This window comes from Coregonus clupeaformis, chromosome 15 (assembly GCF_020615455.1).
Source record: "Coregonus clupeaformis isolate EN_2021a chromosome 15, ASM2061545v1, whole genome shotgun sequence".
Lineage (NCBI taxonomy): Eukaryota > Metazoa > Chordata > Actinopteri > Salmoniformes > Salmonidae > Coregonus > Coregonus clupeaformis.
This window is the reverse complement of record NC_059206.1, coordinates 56,098,267-56,117,761: the sequence shown is the minus strand read 5'-3', so window position 1 is coordinate 56,117,761 and position 19,495 is coordinate 56,098,267. Positions and strand designations below refer to the sequence as shown.

The window sequence follows — 19,495 nt, the reverse complement described above, 5'->3', positions numbered from 1 at the left end:
AGCTCAGTACAGACAAAACATACAGAAATAGATTAGGAGAAGCTTTCACAACCTAGGACAAAGATTTAGGCACAGTAGTTTTGATAGAAGAAAAATGCAACCAGACAAAAACAAACATTCAAGCATACAAAGACTACAAATGTTATCAACAAACGGATATGATACTTGCATGAAATTGCATTTTATTTATGGGTGGTCCTCTGTAGCTGTCACGGATTCTGCCGAGGCTGCTCCTCCTCCTTGCTCGGGCAGGCTTCGGCGTTTGTCGTCCCCGGAGTACTAGCTACCACCGTTGGATGTTTCGATGTTTGTTTGGTTTGGTCTGTCTGTTGCACCTGTGTCCGTTTGTGTCTAAGTATGTGTCCTATAAGTTTTCTGCTTTGTGTATGTGAGTTTGTGTGTTGTTGTCCGCCTGTCCGTTGATGTCAGAGTTTTGTACTCATTTAGTTAGTGTTTTACGCACTGCTTGCGTAATCGCTCGCCTCCAGTGTTTGAGGCCCGTTTATTTTTGTATTGTATATTTGACTAGTAAAGTCTGTTTGACTGAGCTTCTGTGTCCTGCGCCTGACTCCGACACCGCATCCACATCAGCCCCATTGACAGTAGCACCAGGTCCTTGTCACTGTGAGTGTCTGAGTCTGTATGACAGAGACACAAGTGTCCACCACCCACATTTGCCACAGGTCCAAACATACTGTAGCTGTGTAGTTTAGCAATCTGAAGACAGTCACTTTTAAAGCTACATCAGAAAAGTAAACTTTCCCAATGTCCCCACAATACACACTTTACTCGCGCACTAGCACACGTTCTGCTGTATTTGGGTACTCTCACAAGGTCAACCAACACCAACCTAGCTGTGATATTTAGGGACTAGAGGACCCTCACAGGCACACAAGCCACACCCCCTTTGGTTCACAGTAACGCTAAAGATTCACAACATACTCTTACAATCGGCTAGCACTTCGTCTGTAATGGCAACACACTGTTACTATGGGCTAGTATCTATTTCTATGGTGCTACAAAGGCACTCTGCCTGTAAGTATCAACACCAGGTGATTTTGACAAGTGGATCTGAGTGAGAACCAGCACAGAGAAACCCTATTCTACACGACAGAGTGCCTCTCTACACCACCATAATACACCACAAGGTCCAGGGTTATGCTCCTGCAGTCTGCATCTGTACCACTATAAACAGTTATCTGTTATATGTGCTCTATATTACAATCTTGAAAAAGACTATCTACAGTCTACCCAGGAGTGCTTCAGAACCAGCACAGAGAAATCCTATTCTACTCACCTCTTGACACTGATGCTTCACAAGAACTATAGTAGGTACAGTAACCCATGTACTACAGTACCCATTGAACACTCACATAATCATCACAGCTACAGTGTTCTTTTTCAGTAGATTGACATAGACTGGTACCAAACCTCCAAGAACAAGTAATGTGTGTCTTATTACCAAATACAATTTCAGTTCATGATACATATCAATTAGATGACCACATTGTTGAATCATCACTAACCTTGGCAGACTTGTATGTAGGTGTAATATAACCTACAAAACATTCTTCATTACTACCCATACCATTCTTGTCTGAAAATGCTTAAAGCCACAGTACAGACAAATAAAGCAAAATGTCTACCATATTTTATAAAATATTTACATGTTCACTTCTGTCTCTCCTTTTTTGGTCATGGGATGAGTGAAATGGCACTGATACAACTTATATAAACTCAATTTGAGACAGAAAATAAAATCGCCGTACATAAAGTCATTCAATACCACCACATTGAAAAAAAGGGAAAAGCCTTGATATAAAATGTAAATGTCACACATGGATAGTTCTGTTGTTTAAATATCAGACAAACATGCAAATATTTTTGTAAAAATGTTTACATACATAATATGGTTTTCTTCAGCCTTGTTTTCCCACTATGTACACAGGCAGATACTAGCTTGGTCCCAGATCTGTTTGTGCCGTTGCCAACTCAGACAACTGACAGGGAGTTAGAATGATAGAACAAGCAGGCTGGCATTCAGGCTAGGCAGATACAGGATACCATGTAACAGTAACAAGGGGATGGTTATATATTTGGTTGAATTGTAAAGGTAAATGGGGAGAAGGGTTTTCTGGGTAGTTTAGTCTTTCAGGAGGAGTACATGTAGGGTAAGGCAGATATCCAGCCCCCTGATATCTTCACTAATATTGCCACAGTCAGTCAGAATAGTTGAGATCCAGCAGCACCCCATCTCACTTCACATTGAATCCATATAGTCGAGTCTTGTCCCTCTACCCGTCTCCTGCTTTCATTCAGACATTATTGTCCCTTTCAATATGTCTCCATACATTCTCTCCCACCCCTCTTACTAGATTCAGGTGGTACAGTCCAATCTGCACTCCTCTCACTGGATCCAAAGGCTAGTGCCTCCTTACATTCTCCCACTCTCTCTCACCCCTCACTCAATCCAGGTGGTACAGTCCTACTATGTCTCTCTCAATGTACGTGTCTCCTTATTTCGCATTCTTCCAACCACTTTCAGCCCCCTAGATAGTACATCCCAATCTGCAATTCCAACTCACTCACTGGATCCAGACAGTATTGTCCTTCTCAATGAGTCTCCTTGAGTCCTAGGTACATTCTCCCACCCCCCTTTCACAAGTTGCAGGTGCTACAGCCCACTCTCCACACACCCCTCACTGGATCCAGATGGTATTGGCCCGGTCTGGTCCGCGTGGGTCGGCGGTCAGATCGCCGAAGGTAGAGAAGAACTGCTCCATCTCTTTCTGAAGCATCTCATTCCTCTTCTCCGCATCACCCTTGGCCCGCTCGGCATTACGGAGCTTGATCTCCACCATTGTGTACTTCTTCCTCTCCTGGTCCAGCTCCTCGTGGAGAGCCTCCATCTCAGTCTCCAACTCCAGGTTACAGTGCTCCAAGCTGAGGGGAGAAGGGAGGAGAGCAGTGAGGTTAGGTTTATTAGGGTTAGGGTTGGGTGAGCTCCTTGTGGAGGATACCCATCTCAATCTCCAACTCTAGGTAATGGTGCTCAAGACTGCAGAGAGGGGAGGGAAGTATTAGGCCGGGTTTAAAATAAATGCAAATAAACTACCTGTGCACAGCGATAGACATTGTCACTGATGTTCGCAGAGATCACGCTCAAGCAAGAATTCACATTTAAAACTAATTTGCAGTGCCCTGGTCATTTTATATGTTTGTTTGAATTCCGACCTTAGAGAGCAGTGAGGTTAGAGGGAGGACAAAGTTACTTGGTGAAATGCATGAATTGTATACAGATTAATACAATGCACCATTTCAATATTGTAATGCAACAGTAGGGGGTACTCTACCTCTTTATCCTGACCTCGTACTCTGTCTTCTGCTTCTGCATCTCCTGTTTCAGACTAGCCACCAGGCTGTGTAGAGCACTGTGACTACTGGGTCCGTTACTGACGGGGAACGTCTCACTGTTATCACTACTGCTGGTGGCCCTGCTACCCCTTCCTTCTTCACCTCCACCCCCGTTCCTCTGCTCCCATTTCCCCTCCAGGTCCTCCCCTGGCTGAGGCTGCTCGTCGAGGGAAGAGAGCCCCCCAGGTCCATCCAGCAGCAGCAGGGGGTCCTCGAAGTGTCCTAGCCCCCTGTAGAAGTCCTGTTCTGGGCAAGTGGTGGTGGAGGACCGGCAGGACATGGAGTTGTCTGGTAGAGAGATCTCACAGGAGGAGGTGGACCACGTAGCACTGTCCACACTTTGCTTGTCTTCACAACTGGAACTGAGAAACGGCTGTTGTTGATTCTGTAACTGTTGTTGTTGTTGCTGCTGAACATTGTCATAGGTGGACAGCCGGTTCTGGGCTGTCGTCTGCTCCCCACAGTCCCAGGACTTGCTGTCTCGTAAGGTGACTGTGTAGCCGTTGGGCACCCACAACCCATTGCGCCCATTCAGCGTGCCGTTCACCACGTCAGTACTCGAAACGCCCATGCGGACACCTCCTCCATTAGGGATCCCGCTGGTGCCCATCTTGGTGCCCGAGCCCTTCAGTGTGCCGGTGCATCGAGCCTGGAGGCTGATGTTGCCTCCTAATAATACAAATAATGTAAAAACAATTGGGGGGGGGTGACGCCTTTTGGGAAACACTAAAGTACATTAAAATCAAAGTGAAAGCCTAGTTCAATTAAAATCAGATGAAACAGGACAGATCACATAGGGGTACTGGGAAAGGCACAAAAAGGGAGGTAGAACAATCACAGGGCATTCACAGGACTTTACCTGTGTTGCCGGGTAAAGTCTGGCTCTTGTCCTGGTGGGCTGCATCCCCGGAGGACGAGGAACTAAACGAGCCGTTGGTGACGATGCCACTGCCCTTGGAGAACGCTGGATTCTTCTTAACGGTTAATGGTGGGCTGCGGGCCAGGTTGAACCGCCTGGTAACCTGGCTGTTCCGGGGGCTGGCTGAGCGGGGGGAACCAGAGCCGTTGTTGTCTAATTTTACCAGGGGCTGGCGGTGGGGTGACTTGGGGGTGTCCCAGGAACAATGTCTAACCCCAGGTGTATTCTGGGTGTTGTTGTTCTGTTCTGGGGAGTTTTGCAGCTGCTGGCCTACAGTCACCGTCTGGGTCGGCCTCCTCTGGACCAAGATGATCATAATATATACCACTTAGCAGGCACTTTTATCCAAAAATAGCATCCGCTATAAGGGTTGGGGTCAGGAAGTAATCCGAAATGTGAGTTTTGCTCAATGCTTCTCTGGGTGAATGTTTGTTGTATAAATTGAGACTGGGTTATATATGTATATTTGTCACCTCAGAGCTACCATTCTGTACCGTAAACAAATACCACCAACCTTGGTTGTGTGACAATAAAGTATATTGTACTGTATCTTGTATGTGAAACATTTGGAATTAGAATTTCAGTTTACTTCCTAAAATGACTGAATTGAAATTGACCCCAACCCTGGAGTTTATGCAATTCCTGTGTGGATTGCATCAAAAAACTTGGTGTTGCTATGTAGTGCACAACTCTGAGCCAACGGAGCCATCACCCACCTCGTTGTTGTTGTTGTTGACCAGCTCCAGTGTCGTAGGACTGTCCTCGTGTCTGGGGAACAGGACGTCGTGACGACCAATCAGAACAGACATCAGCTGCTGCACCAGCACGGTACCTGCAGACACACCAGTCCAGAACATATTCACACATTATAGATGATAGATTACACTCACAGATCACAGATTACAGATCATATACAATGAGATTGCTCGTCAGTCAAAGTGTGTAAATAACAATGAGCAGGCTATGTTTTACTATGTTTTGGCTCCTTATTGAGGTCATGGATGTTATTTTTTCCACATAAAAGTTACAAAAATAAACCTGAATGAGATAGCAGAAAGGCTATGATTTTATTGGATCATTTATTGGTCATTTTTTCCACATTAAAGTTGAGTGAGCTAGCAGAGATTTACCTTCCAAGATTGCTACAGGATCTTCAATCTTTGGCCGCAGTATATTTGGACCAAAGACCGTGGCCAAGTTCTGGACACTCATCTTATTCACACCTGAATAGGACTGGACTTCATCTAGAAATCTGGAGGGGGAAACACAATTAACACCCCAGTGAGCTTTTTAATGTTAATTCAATGTTTTAGCTATAAAAACAAATAAAGAGAGTCTTACACTCTATGTATAAACTCCCAGTAATTTATCGGGTAAGAAACCACCAACATTTCGGCATCACTGTGCCTTCTACAGGGTGTTAAATGTTTTGCAGGTCTGTCTGTGAAGAATAATAGTTTTCACAGTAATAGAGTAAGTAATATTACTATACCTGCATATGTACTGTAGCAGATTGTAGTTGACTGGAGGTAAGCATTCCACTTGTCTTTTCAATTCCTTCATTCCCTGGGGAGAGATAACGCACACACGCACGAACACACGAACACACGAACACACACGCTTAACAGTAATAGACAAAACTGTTTATAGTGCCTTGAAAAAGTATTCATCCCTCTTGGCGTTTTTCCTATTTTGTTGCATTACAACCTGTAATTTAAATTGATTTCTATTTGGATTTCATGTAATGGACATACAGAAAATAGTCCAAATTGGTGAAGTGAAATGAAAAAAATAAGTTGTTTCAAAAAATTCGGAAAAATTAATAACGGATTCACCCCCTTTCCTATGAAGCCCCTATATAAGATCTGGTGCAACCAAATACCTTCAGAAGTCACATAATTAGTTAAATAAAGTCCACCTGTGTGCAATCTAAGTGTCACATGATCTGTCACATGATCTCAGTATATATACACCTGTTCTGAAAGGCCCCAGAGTCTGCAACACCACTAAGCAAGAGGCACCACCAAGCAAGCGGCACCATGAAGACCAAGGAGCTCTCCAAACAGGTCAGGGACAAAGTACAGATCAGGGTTGGGTTATAAAAAAATATCAGAAACTTTGAACATCCCACGGAGCACCATTAAATCCATTATAAGAAAAATGGAAAGAATATGGCACCACAACAAACCTGCCAAGAGAGGGCCGCCCACCAAAACTCACGGACCAGGCAAGGAGGGCATTAATCAGAGAGGCATCAAAGAGACCAAAGAGAACCCTGAAGGAGCTGCAAAGCTCCACAGCGGAGATTGGAGTATCTGTCCATAGGTAATTGGTAATGCTCTTCAGTAGCTAACTAGAAATACGTTTAAATGTACAATCAGGGGTGTAATCATTAGTTTTCCAACTAAAACAGGAGTTGGACAAATTCAGGTAAGTCCCTCCCCGTTTGCTTCCATTTAAGAAACATTTTGCAACAGATCGGCGGAATGTATACACCAGGGTTCTCCCTAGGATTTTCTGACAAGGTGGTGCTGATGTAGGTCTATGGTGGGGTAGGGGGGAGGTCCGTAGGGGTTAGTCAACTTCTCTCTTAGCAAGTTGGAGCATTTTTTTTTTTTTTTTTACATGTCATTTTCTGAAACCTAGAGTCTTAAATTATATCAAACAATGTAGCCAACACAGAATAGAAGTCTTATGTTTGATCCTATAAATGAAATTGAGGTGGTCTCAGTGACACTGTAGGGGTAGTGATTATTCTAATTAATAGATGTCTATGTGGATAGTCTAGTGAAAATGGCACATAGTATGTAATATGATGGGCTCAGCTGCAACTTCAGACGGTTGAGGCGAAAACCACAATGTGCCAACTAGAAGCCTATTTTTGTGTATTTTAGGGTAGTTTTTAGTACAAGCGTACTTTGACCTCAAATTGCATGCAGGTTGGCAGGTCTGCCCTAATCTAATTCAATATATCTGCATAATTTATCTTATAAGACCAAGTCAATGTAACAATTCATACATGATCATGCACGATCGAGTAGTGAACCTAATTAGATCTCCATCTATAATCTGCTCCAGATCTTATCATAATTAATACTCATTGGTAAGTGTCCCAAATGCCACACTATTCCCTGTCCAGTGCACTACTTTTAACCGGGAATAGGGCATCATTTGGGATGCAACCCTAACCCTGCAATGCTCAGACCATTATTGTATCTTTATTGATCTGACTGGCTTTTGCTGTGGGCCACTCTCAAGGTCTACACGTATCCTGTGAAAAACCCTTAATTCTCTTTGACACTTCATTGTATCTTTGAAACAATTAAAAGAAAAGGCAATAAAGCGGGGTACTGTAGGAAGATGAGAAATATAATGAGAAAGAGATGCTGCTTCTTCAATTCAATCTGCGGGTCATGCTCAGAACTTTGATTGTGTTTGCTGTGAAATGACTGGATACCTATTTGTATTTTATTATGGATCCCATCAACCTATGGGTTGACTGGCTGAATGGGGACACTAATGCTCTCAGAGGTAAAAAACCTGGAGGTAAATTCACACAAGAGCACACACACACACGTGAGTGCTGAATGGAAGATGAAAGCAAACAAGTTTGGAAAGTGACTGAGGGGAGCATAGGATTGATACCCTGTGAAACAGCAAGCCTTGTAGTGTGAGAGAAGTGAAAACCAATTGGTAATTGAAATACAGACGAGAGGCACAACAAAGTCATTGTACTGATACTACGGGCTATGGATGATTGAGCAGTGAGAAACCAGCTTCAAGTTTTAAGAAAAGAGCTCAAAACGTTGATATGGGTTGTTCTTATACTCACACAATAACACAGTAACAGCCATATCAATACAATCAATACAAATATACTGAATGATGTTCTATACATTTACAGTAATTCATTTTCTGCATCTAAAAGGGAACCATATTTCCTATCTAGTGCCAGGGCCGTTGTCATAAGCAGTGCATAGGGAATAGGGAATAGGGGAATAGTCTTAGCCACAGGAATAACTTACAGATTCCTCGTCTTTGCTGAGCAGCTTAGTGCAGGAGAGGAACTCATCAAACTTGGAGAAGGGGATGACTGGCTCTGGCAGCTCTCTGAGATACAGCTTGAGTAGAGAGGCTACTGTATGGACATCTGTATTACTGCAGAGAGAGAGGGAGGGAGGGAGGGAGGGAGGGAGGGGGGGTGAAATTGAGAAAGAGAGCAAAATATGGAGGCAGTGGGAAGAAGAGAGGCAGAGAGATTAAGAGTAAGATGAAGCACCTTAATGCAAAGAAGACATTAACACATATCAATGTATGGAGGGGGCAATGAGGGAGGGAAAGGAGAGCGGGAGGGAGGATGGATTGCATGAATTTGGATCCTGTCATAAATAAAGTGTGACGGTAACCTGATCCTAAATCAGTGGGAGTGAATGTGATCACTTGTCTCTCTCACACAGGCAGCACCTGTCGCTGGGGTGTGGGAGGGTGATGGACGACCTGGAACCTGACAATCGCAAACAAGGAGCAATTTATGGGAGTCGCGGGGTGGAAGAGGTGGGTGGGAGGCGGGAAAGGGGAGGCTGCCATCTCTCATGTGCCTCTATCATCTCTGAGTTATGGAAGGTAGTACAGTCCTGATACAAATGACACAGACAACACTCCCATACCACATATTATATGTCTCTCAGTAGGGGTTCTATACATCCTCTCGCTCGCCCTCTCTCTCTCTCTCCACATCTATCTCGTTCTCTCTCTTTCCATCTCTTTTTTCTCTGTCTGCCTCTGTCTCTCTCTTTCACTATTTATCTTTCCCTCTCTCTGTCTCTCTTCCTCCTCTCTCCCTTTCTCTCTCTCTCTTTGCCCCTCTCTCTCTTTCTTGCTCTCCCTCTTTGTTTGCCACCCAGGTCTCACCCACCAATTAGCAGTTCCACCTCATTGTGATAGAATAGGAGCTGAATTTAAAACAGTCCCAGTTATCACCTCCATGCCAGTTCTCTCTTCACGCCTGCCCTGCGTTGCTGTAAAAGTGTTGAATTCAGAGCTAGAATGCTACTGTAGCACTGTCAGTGTCAGAATGCGAAACACCTTTGTCACTTTATTTATGGCAGCCCAAATTCATGCACACCATCTCCCTCTCTTTCTCTATTGAATACATTGACATGCATATTGGAAATCCTGCAGAGGCAGCCTTTTTGTCAAGTACTGTACCTAGTTTAGACATGCAGATTACTCACTGACCCACATCCTGCTCACTGTTTTCAAGGAATAAGTATAGTAGAATAATATTTTAGTAGTCATTGTGACCCAAAGGGCAGTTTTCTGACTTACGTTTTGGTGCAAGTTTCCTATTGACATTAATTCATAATTTACAGTTGTGCACACTCCTATCGACTCTGAATCGGACTTAAGTCCAAGTCCCTAAGAACAAACAGCTACCCTATCTGAGAAGAACATGGTAGAGTGATTGACATGCATATCAACAGCAGTTACAGTGTGTAAGCTATCAGTATTCTCTCCGACCATGGTAATAGTCATTATACAGGTGAATACGGAAAGTATTCAGACCCTTCACTTTTTCCACATTTTGTTACGTTGCAGCCTTATTCTAGAATGGATGAAATAAAAAAATGTTACTCATCAATCTACACACAATATCCCATAATGACAAAGTGAAAACAGGTTTGGTGAAATTTTGGCACATTTATTAAAAATAAAAAACAGAATTACCTCATTTACATAAGTTTTGCTATGAGACTCGAAATTGAGCTTAGGTGTATCCTGTTTCCGTTGATCATCCTTGAGATGTTTCTACAACCTGATTGGAGTCCACCTGTGGTAAATTAAATTGATTGGACATGAGTTGACAGTGCATGTCAGAGCAAAAACCAAGCCATGAGGTCGAAGGAATTGTCCGTAGCGCTCGGAGACAGGATTGTGTCGAGGAACAGATCTGGGGAAGGGTACCAAAACATTTCTGCAGCATTGAAGGTCCCCAAAAACACAGTGGCCTCCATCATTCTTAAATAGAAGATGTTTGGAACCACCAAGACTCTTCCTAGAGCTGGCCGCCCGGCCAAACTGAGCAATCGGGGGAGAAGGGCCTTGGTCAAGGAGGTGACCAAGAACCTGATGGTCACTCTGACAGAGCTCTAGAGTTCCTCTGTGGAGATGAGTGAACCTTCCAGAAGGACAACCATCTTTGCAGCACTCCACCAATCAGGCCTTTATGGTAGAGTGGCCAGACAGAAGCCACTTCTCAGTAGAAGGCACATGACAGCCCACTTGGAGTTTGCCAAAAGGCACCTAAAGACTCTCAGACCATGAGAAACAAGATTTTCTGGTCTGATGAAACCAAGATTGAACTCTTAGGCCTGAATGCCAAGCGTCACGTCTAGAGGAAACCTGGCACCATCCCTACGGTGAAACATTGTGGTGGCAGCATCATGCTGTGGGGATGTTTTTCAGCGGCAGGGACTGGGAGACTAGTCAGGATCGAGGCAAAGATGAACGGAGCAAAGTACAGAGAGATCCTTGATGAAAACCTGCTCCAGGATGCTCAGGACCCTAAGCACAAAGACAACGCAGGAGTGGCTTCGGGACAAGTCTCTGACTATCCTTGAGTGGCCCAGCCAGTGCCCTGACTTGAACCCAATCGAAAATCTCTGGAGATACCTGAAAATAGAGACAGAGCTTGAAAGGATCTGCAGAGAAGAATGGAAGAAACTCCCCAAATACAGGTGTGCCAAGCTTGTAGCGTCATACCCAAGAAGACTCGATGCTGTAATCGCTGCCAAAGGTGCTTCAACAAAGTACTGAGTAAAGGGTCTGAATACTTACGTAAATGTGATATTTCGGTTTTACATTTTTTATAAATTAGCAAAACTTAATAAAAACCTGTTTTTGCTTTGTCATTATGGGGTATTGTGTGTAGATTGATGAGGGAATAAAACAAATTAATACATTTGAGAATAAGGCTGTAACATAGCAAAATGTGGAAAAAGTCAACAGGTCTGAATACATTCCGAAGGCACTGTACACAACAGAAAATACATGTGTACGTGTGTGTATAGTACGTATGTTATCATGTGTGTTTGTGTATGCGTGTGTCTGTGCCTGTGTGTGTGTATCTTCACAGTGCCCGCTGTTGCATAAGGTGTTTTTCTATCTGTTTTTTTTCTATCTGATTGCATGAGTTACTTGATATGGAATAGAGTTTCATTTAGTCATGCCTCTCTGTAGTACTGTGCGTCTCCCATAGTCTGTTCTGGTTTTGGGGACTGTGAAGAGACATCTGGTGGTGGGCTTGTGGTGTATGCATGGGTGTCTGAGCTGTGTTCTAGTAGTTTAAACTGACAGCTCGGTGCATTCAACATGTCAATACTTCACACAAATACAAGTAGTGATGAAGTCAATCTCTCCTCTACTTTGAGCCAGGAGACATTGACATGCATATTATTAATGTTAGCTCTCCGTGTACATTTAAGGGCCAGCCGTGCTGCCCTATTCTGCGCCAAATTGTAATTTTTGTAAGTCCCTCTTTGTGGCTCCTGACCAGACAACTGAACAGTAGTCCAGGTGAAACAAAACTAGGACATGCCTTGTTGATAGCATTGTTAAGAAGGCAGAGCAGGGATGTATTATGGACAGACCTCTCCCCATCTTAGCTGCTGTTGCATCAATATGTTTTGACGATGACAGTTTACAATCCAGGGTTACTCCAAGCAGTGTAGTCTCCTCAACTTGCTCGATTTCCACATTATTCATTACAATATTTAGTTGAGGTTTAGTGAATGATTTGTCCCAAATACAATGCTTTTAGTTTTTGAAATATTTAGGACTAACTTATTTCTTGCCACCCATTCTAAAACTGACTGCAGCTCTTTGTGAAGAGTTGCATTGATTTCACTTGCTGTGGTAGCTGACATGTATACCGTTGAATAATCAGCATACATAGACAAACAGGCTTTACTGAAAGCCAGTGGCAGGTCATTAGTAAAGATTGAAAAAAGTAAGGGGCCTACACAGCTGCCCGGGGGAATGCCTGACTCTACCTGGATTATGATGGAGAGGCTTCCATTAAAGAACAGCCTCTGTGTTCTGTTAGTCAGGTAACTCTCGATTCACAATATAGCAGGGGAATTAAAGCCATAACACATACATTTTTCCAGCAGCAGATTATGTATGTTAATGTCAAAAGCTGCACTGATGTCTAACAAAAAATGCTCCCACATTTGTGTAAGTGCCATACATGTTGACTGCCCTTCCCTATAAGTGTGCTGACAATCTGTTGTTCATTTGTTTATTGTGAAAGAGCATTGTATCTAGTCACAATTTCTTCCAGAAGTTTACTAGGTTGCAGGCACTGGTTAGAGTTTGAAGCTTTTTCTTGAGTGGGCAGCTTGATGAAAGCCAGTCAATATTTAGGTCACCCAGAAAATATACCTCTCTGTTGATATCACATACATTATCATGCATTTCACACATATTATCCAGATACTGACTGTTAGCACTTGGTGGTCTATAGCAGCTTCCCACAACAATGGGTGAGGTGGGGCAATATTTGACATGAGCTCCTCTCTAAGTTTTACAGGAATATGACTCTGAACATAAACGGCAACACTCCCACCATTGGCATTCCTGTTTCTTCTGAAGACGTTGAAACCATGCATTGCTACCACTGTGTCATCAAAGGTATTATCTAAGTTAGTTTCAGAGATAGTCAGTATTTGAATGTTATCTGTTACTAGCAAGTTATCGATTACATGAACCTTGTTTCTTAGGCTACATAATGCCGGCTATTTTTTTGCACTTTCCTGGGATTTTTCATTGTTTTTATTGCTTTACTGGGAGGCTTATCAGAGGCAGACATGACAGTGAAATGTATGTTTGAGCTGATAGTGCAGGATGAGCTGCACAGAGTGGACTTCCTACTACGGCAAACCGCCTCAGCGCTAACAGTATAACTCAGGTTCATGATTACTGGATACAATAGCTGTAGGATTGACAGAGGCATTCAGGGGAGTTTGAGGGACATACATTTGGTTACTTACATTATGACTGCGCCCCTGGGACAATGTACATGTGCAGCAGCACTATGACAACTCAGCAACACAATGGTCGGGATTATCTGAGCAGGGCTTGGGTCAATGATAAATAGTCATTTAGCAGACGCTCTTATCCAAAGCGACTTACAGTACATGTTACAGTACATTTTTCATACTTTTTTTGTGCTGGTCCCCCATGGGAATCGATCCCACAACCCTGGCGGCCATGCTCTACCAACTGAGCTACACGGGACTATATTGACTTGAATTGAAAATCAACAAACAGTTTACATACCAGTCGAAGGAGGGCTTCTCTCCACAGTCAAAGGAGTCCTGGAGTTCTTTGACCAGGTTGGCCTGCCCTGGCAGCCTGAAGAGCCCTTCCTCCCGTAGGCCCCACTGTCGTATGAAGTCCACACACTGCTCGACCAGCATAGGGGCCTGCTTGCTCCCATAACGCCTCTCAAACCGTACCGTCTCCTCCAACTTTTGACCAAAAATACCTGAGACACAAACAAACAGCTCTACCTACTTGGACTTCTGTGTTTTCTATCGACTAAACTTGCATATGTCTATGAGGACCAATTTGGGCAGCTCATTGACATGTGGAATGTTTGGGTGAAGGACTTTAAAATATTTGCATTTTGTACAATTCTCAGGAGCATATGTGACCCGTTTCAGGAAGCTAGACGTATGTTGCATGTCACTACTTCACAGGAGAGGCATTTGAACGTCTTTTAAAAAAAAATCTAAATGCGTTTTTTGTCAGAAATGCCTTCTGGAACATGTGAACTTTATGTACCTTAATAATAAACTTGTATTCCATCTGTAAATATGAATAAAATTGTTAAATCACCAGCCTAGTTGATTTAGCCACGGAAAAAGACAGGAACCTTCCCGCTAGCCATGATTGGCTGAGATATGCCGGGAGGATGGACTGGACATGCCGGGAGATGAGTTTTGATTGGTCTGCCATGTAGCATGCTTCTGTCTATAACGTGAGCTGCTCAGCATGTGTTGATAATCCTTACTACCGCTGCTTTTTTGAAAGATATAACGTTAGCCATCGAGAACTACAAAAGTTTTGCTATTTTTCTCAACAACATTGATGCCCTGAATTTGGCAGGCACTATCGACAGATAAGTTGGAAAAAGTTGTGATGGGCTACTTTCTGCACATGCCTCAGTCAGTGTGAACCAGAGTGACTTGATACAACGCTGGCCAAACAAGATGTAGCTTCTAGCAAAATGAGTTAAATGGTTCCAGTCTGCCGTGAAGCGTTCATCGATGTATACTACGGTTAAGAGTCTAGCTGCATTTTCAGATATTATATTTCAGATATTTCTAATTTGGTCCTAAAGTTGTTTTCATTGCAAGTTATAGCGTACTGTTCGCTAGCTAGCGAACGTTAGCTTGCTGGCTCGCTAGCTAACGTTACGTGTATGATCTGTGTAGTAATATTATTCGAATCAGTAAACCATTTGCATTGCTAGTTATAGCCTAATGTTAGCTAGCTAGCTAACATTGAACCTAGTTGGTTAGCTTTAGCTACCTGCAGATTCATACTACAGCTATGACAATCAGTTTGTATTGGTGGTAGTAGTATGAGTTGGGATTATGCCGGTTCATTGTTTAACTAGCTAGCTAGCTACATGTCTAAACAAAAGACTCCACTTCACCAGATTAATACATGACCCATCAAGTTAGCCAGGTGTGTCTGGGGGTGATTACGGCCATCTATTGTATTTCATGAACATGTGTACATATCTAGACAATAGTGACCCATCCACTTAGATAGATGTGACTGGGGGGTGGTTATAGCATTTCTTTCACATGACCTATCAATTTAGACAACTGTGTCTGAGTAAGCGTCATCTAATAATTAAAAAATATTTATAAATATTTTTTATATGGACACTTTCTGTTTTTGATATTGCTAGTAACCATTTAACTGTACCGTTTCAACCTTCTGTATCCTGTGCAAGTGACAAATAAACTTAGATTTTATTTGATATACAGTGGGGAGAACAAGTATTTGATACACTGCCGATTTTGCAGGTTTTCCTACTTACAAAGCATGTAGAGGTCTGTAATTTTTATCATAGGTACACTTCAACTGTGAGAGACGGAATCTAAAACAAAAATCCAGAAAATCACATTGTATGATTTTTAAGTAATTAATTTGCATTTTATTGCATGACATAAGTATTTGATCACCTACCAACCAGTAAGAATTCCGGCTCTCACAGACCTGTTAGTTTTTCTTTAAGAAGCCCTCCTGTTCTCCACTCATTACCTGTATTAACTGCACCTGTTTGAACTCATTACCTGTATAAAAGACACCTGTCCACACACTCAATCAAACAGACTCCAACCTCTCCACAATGGCCAAGACCAGAGAGCTCTGTAAGGACATCAGGGATAAAATTGTAGACCTGCACAAGGCTGGGATGGGCTACAGGACAATAGGCAAGCAGCTTGGTGAGAAGGCAACAACTGTTGGCGCAATTATTAGAAAATGGAAGAAGTTCAAGATGACGGTCAATCACCCTCGGTCTGGGGCTCCATGCAAGATCTCACCTCGTGGGGCATCAATGATCATGAGGAAGGTGAGGGATCAGCCCAGAACTACACGGCAGGACCTGGTCAATGACCTGAAGAGAGCTGGGACCACAGTCTCAAAGAAAACCATTAGTAACACACTACGCCGTCATGGATTAAAATCCTGCAGCGCACGCAAGGTCGCCCTGCTCAAGCCAGCGCATGTCCAGGCCCGTCTGAAGTTTGCCAATGACCATCTGGATGATCCAGAGGAGGAATGGGAGAAGGTCATCTGGTCTGATGAGACAAAAATTAGAGCTTTTTGGTCTAAACTCCACTCGCCGTGTTTGGAGGAAGAAGAAGGATAAGTACAACCCCAAGAACACCATCCCAACCGTGAAGCATGGAGGTGGGAACATCATTCTTTGGGGGTGCTTTTCTGCAAAGGGGACAGGACGACTGCACCGTATTGAGGGGAGGATGGATGGGGCCATGTATCGCGAGATCTTGGCCAACAACCTCCTTCCCTCAGTAAGAGCATTGAAGATGGGTCGTGGCTGGGTCTTCCAGCATGACAACAACCCGAAACACACAGGCAAGGCAACTAAGGAGTGGTTCCGTAAGAAGCATCTCAAGGTCCTGGAGTGGCCTAGCCAGTCTCCAGACCTGAACCCAATAGAAAATATTTGGAGGGAGCTGAAAGTCCGTATTGCCCAGCGACAGCCCCGAAACCTGAAGGATCTGGAGAAGGTCTGTATGGAGGAGTGGGCCAAAATCCCTGCAGCAGTGTGTGCAAACCTGGTCAAGACCTACAGGAAACGTATGATCTCTGTAATTGCAAACAAAGGTTTCTGTACCAAATATTAAGTTCTGCTTTTCTGATGTATCAAATGCAAATTAATTACTTAAAAATCATACAATGTGATTTTCTGGATTTTTGTTTTAGATTCTGTCTCTCACAGTTGAAGTGTACCTATGATAAAAATGACAGACCTCTACATGCTTTGTAAGTAGGAAAACCTGCAAAATCGGCAGTGTATCAAATACTTGTTCTCCCCACTGTAGTGTGTTTTTACCAGAGACGGTAATGTGAAGAACAACATGACCTGCACCAAAGTCAGATTAGGATATTGGCCAAGGACTAAATAAAGTGTATTTTTACCTGGAGTTTTTCCTTATACTTTTACCACTTTTAGTCTTGGTTGTTTACTACACTACTCACTCTGTTTGGCCTCACGTGAATCCTTAAAGAGATGGGTGGGGCTAAGGCTTAAGAGGGTGTGAACGATGCTGAATGGGTGTAGACAAAAGAGCTCTCCAGTAGGTGTACCAGAACATTCAAGGAGCATTTTCTCAAAAGTGGGGTTACAAGTTTATCAACTTTCAAAGCAGAATTACTTTCCCATTGTTCCTCAACTGCAGTGTATGAAATACCATTTTGAGGCTCTGAGTCTCTACTTTTATCCAATGTAAAAAACACAATTTCAAATGTTGCTACATAGGACCAAATCCAGGTGGTTGGTCACATATGCAATGCTTTCGTGTGCAGTATACAGTGATTTGCAATGCAAACACTTCAATGGGAGACCAGTTCTGTGCAATATTTAGCAGCTGACAGTGGACATGTGTTTTTAAGATTTTTGCTTCAGGATTTCACAACAATGTTTATTCTCGCTTTATTGTCTCATAGAACATTAAAGAAAAAAAATTTAATAAATCCAGTTTAAAAACATACAAAAATGTTAATACTGTAAAACCATGCATCGCATCAAGCCCATTGAAGAACAACAGATTTATCCCCCAATCTGCATGTATCAAAGAGTGAGAAACGGTTGCATGTTATTAAAGCCACAAAGAGAACAGCATCAAAGAGTACTGGAGGATTCTAGAATGATCTGATTAATTCCAATGGAATCTTTTTTGTTCTCAGAATATGATAACTCTAACTTTGACCACTGAAATAAAGAATATGTATTATGTACACCCTAAAAGCTCCTACGAAACCAACTGATTAAATCTCAAACTTCCGCCTCTGTTCTGTTCTCCTCTTCGCTGCTCTGGCCTTATGTCTTTGTCAATCCCTTAGAAAAATAAGTGTGATTCTCATCAGACCTGGGTTCAAATACTATTTGAAACCATTTCAAAAGCGTTATATGTGCTTGATTGGGCTTTCCTGTCTTTATGGACCAATAGAAAAGTCCCAAAACGGCAAACTCCACCCTTCTGGCACTCCAAGTAGACTAGAGCAAATGCTCAAAGTATTTGAAATGATTTCAATTAGTGTTTAAACCCAGGTGCGATTCACGTTTAAGGGGTCTCATGTGGACGGTGTAAAACAGGGGATTAGGGCTGCTAAGGCTGCCTTCCTGAGAGCTTTGGATCTGCTGCATACTGTTCCGGTCTCCAGACACAGACAGAGAAAGAGTCTGACCCAGGACACAACATATTGAAGGCTACCATAAGGTCATACGATAAACAAGAACAACTGCGATAGTGTTGGAAAACACTAAAAGACACAGTGTAGAGTAACTACAGTACATTCAGCTTTCACTCTGAGTAACTATTTATTTATTTATTTTATTTTTTAGTCATTTAGCAGACGCTCTTATCCAGAGCGACTTACAGGAGCAATTAGGGTTAAGTGCCTTGCTCAAGGGCACATCGACAGATTTTTCACCTAGTCGGCTCGGGGATTAGAACCAGCGACCTTTCGGTTACTGGCACAACGCTCTTAACCACTAAGCTACCTGCCGCCCACTAAAATATCAAAGTTGAAAACAGATCATTCACAACTATATATTTCACCCCCATTGACAATATGGTTTTAGGTTATTCGTTTTTTTTTATTTGCACAAAACAGTACAGATAAAAACAGGTAAAAACAGTGTGCAGGTAGGTTGGAAACCCAAAGGTGCTTATTTGATATCCACACCACAGAAAAATGATATACAATATACACTGAGTGTACAAAACAATAAGAACACCTTCCTAATATTGAGTTGCACCCCCTTTTGCCCTCAGAACTTCCTCAATTTGTCGGGGCATGGACTCTAAAAGGTGTCAAAAGCGTTCCACAGGGATGCTGGCCCATGTTGACCCAAATGCTTCCCACAGTTGTGTCAAGTTGGCTGGATGTCCTTTGGGTGGTGGATGTACCATTGTTCATAAACACGAGTCACCGTCTGAATGGCACACCTACACAATCCATGTCTCAATTGTCTCAAGGCTTAAAAATGATTATTTCACCTGTCTCCTCCCATTCATCTACACTAATTGAAGTGGATTTAGTGGATCCAATTCGCATACCGCCACAACAAATCCACAGATGACGCAATCTCAATCGCACTCCACACTGCCCTTTCCCACCTGGACAAAAGGAACACCTATGTGAGAATGCTGTTCATTTACTACAGCTCAGCGTTCAACACCATAGTGCCCACAAAGATCATCACTAAGCTAAGGACCCTGGGACTAAACACCTCCCTCTGCAACTGGATCCTGGACTTCCAGACGGGCCGCCCCCAGGTGGTAAGGGTAGGCAACAACACATCTGCCACGCTGATCCTCAACACGGGGG

General features: G+C 43.0%; 1 protein-coding gene across 1 annotated transcript in view; it reads right to left on the bottom strand.

The window, feature by feature from the left end:
• Positions 1 to 549: 549 nt before the first annotated feature.
• LOC121582736 (rho GTPase-activating protein 24-like) overlaps positions 550 to 19,495 on the bottom strand; it is a 234,927-nt gene continuing 215,981 nt past the window's right edge. The window contains exons 5-12 of the mRNA XM_041898797.2: positions 13,673 to 13,880; positions 8,359 to 8,491; positions 5,826 to 5,899; positions 5,464 to 5,585; positions 5,050 to 5,165; positions 4,274 to 4,631; positions 3,354 to 4,083; positions 550 to 2,943 (exon numbers count right to left, since the gene is read on the bottom strand). Coding sequence (XP_041754731.2) covers positions 2,700 to 2,943; positions 3,354 to 4,083; positions 4,274 to 4,631; positions 5,050 to 5,165; positions 5,464 to 5,585; positions 5,826 to 5,899; positions 8,359 to 8,491; positions 13,673 to 13,880 — 1,985 coding nt within the window. The 3' untranslated portion in view covers positions 550 to 2,699. The remainder of the gene's footprint in view (positions 2,944 to 3,353; positions 4,084 to 4,273; positions 4,632 to 5,049; positions 5,166 to 5,463; positions 5,586 to 5,825; positions 5,900 to 8,358; positions 8,492 to 13,672; positions 13,881 to 19,495) is intronic.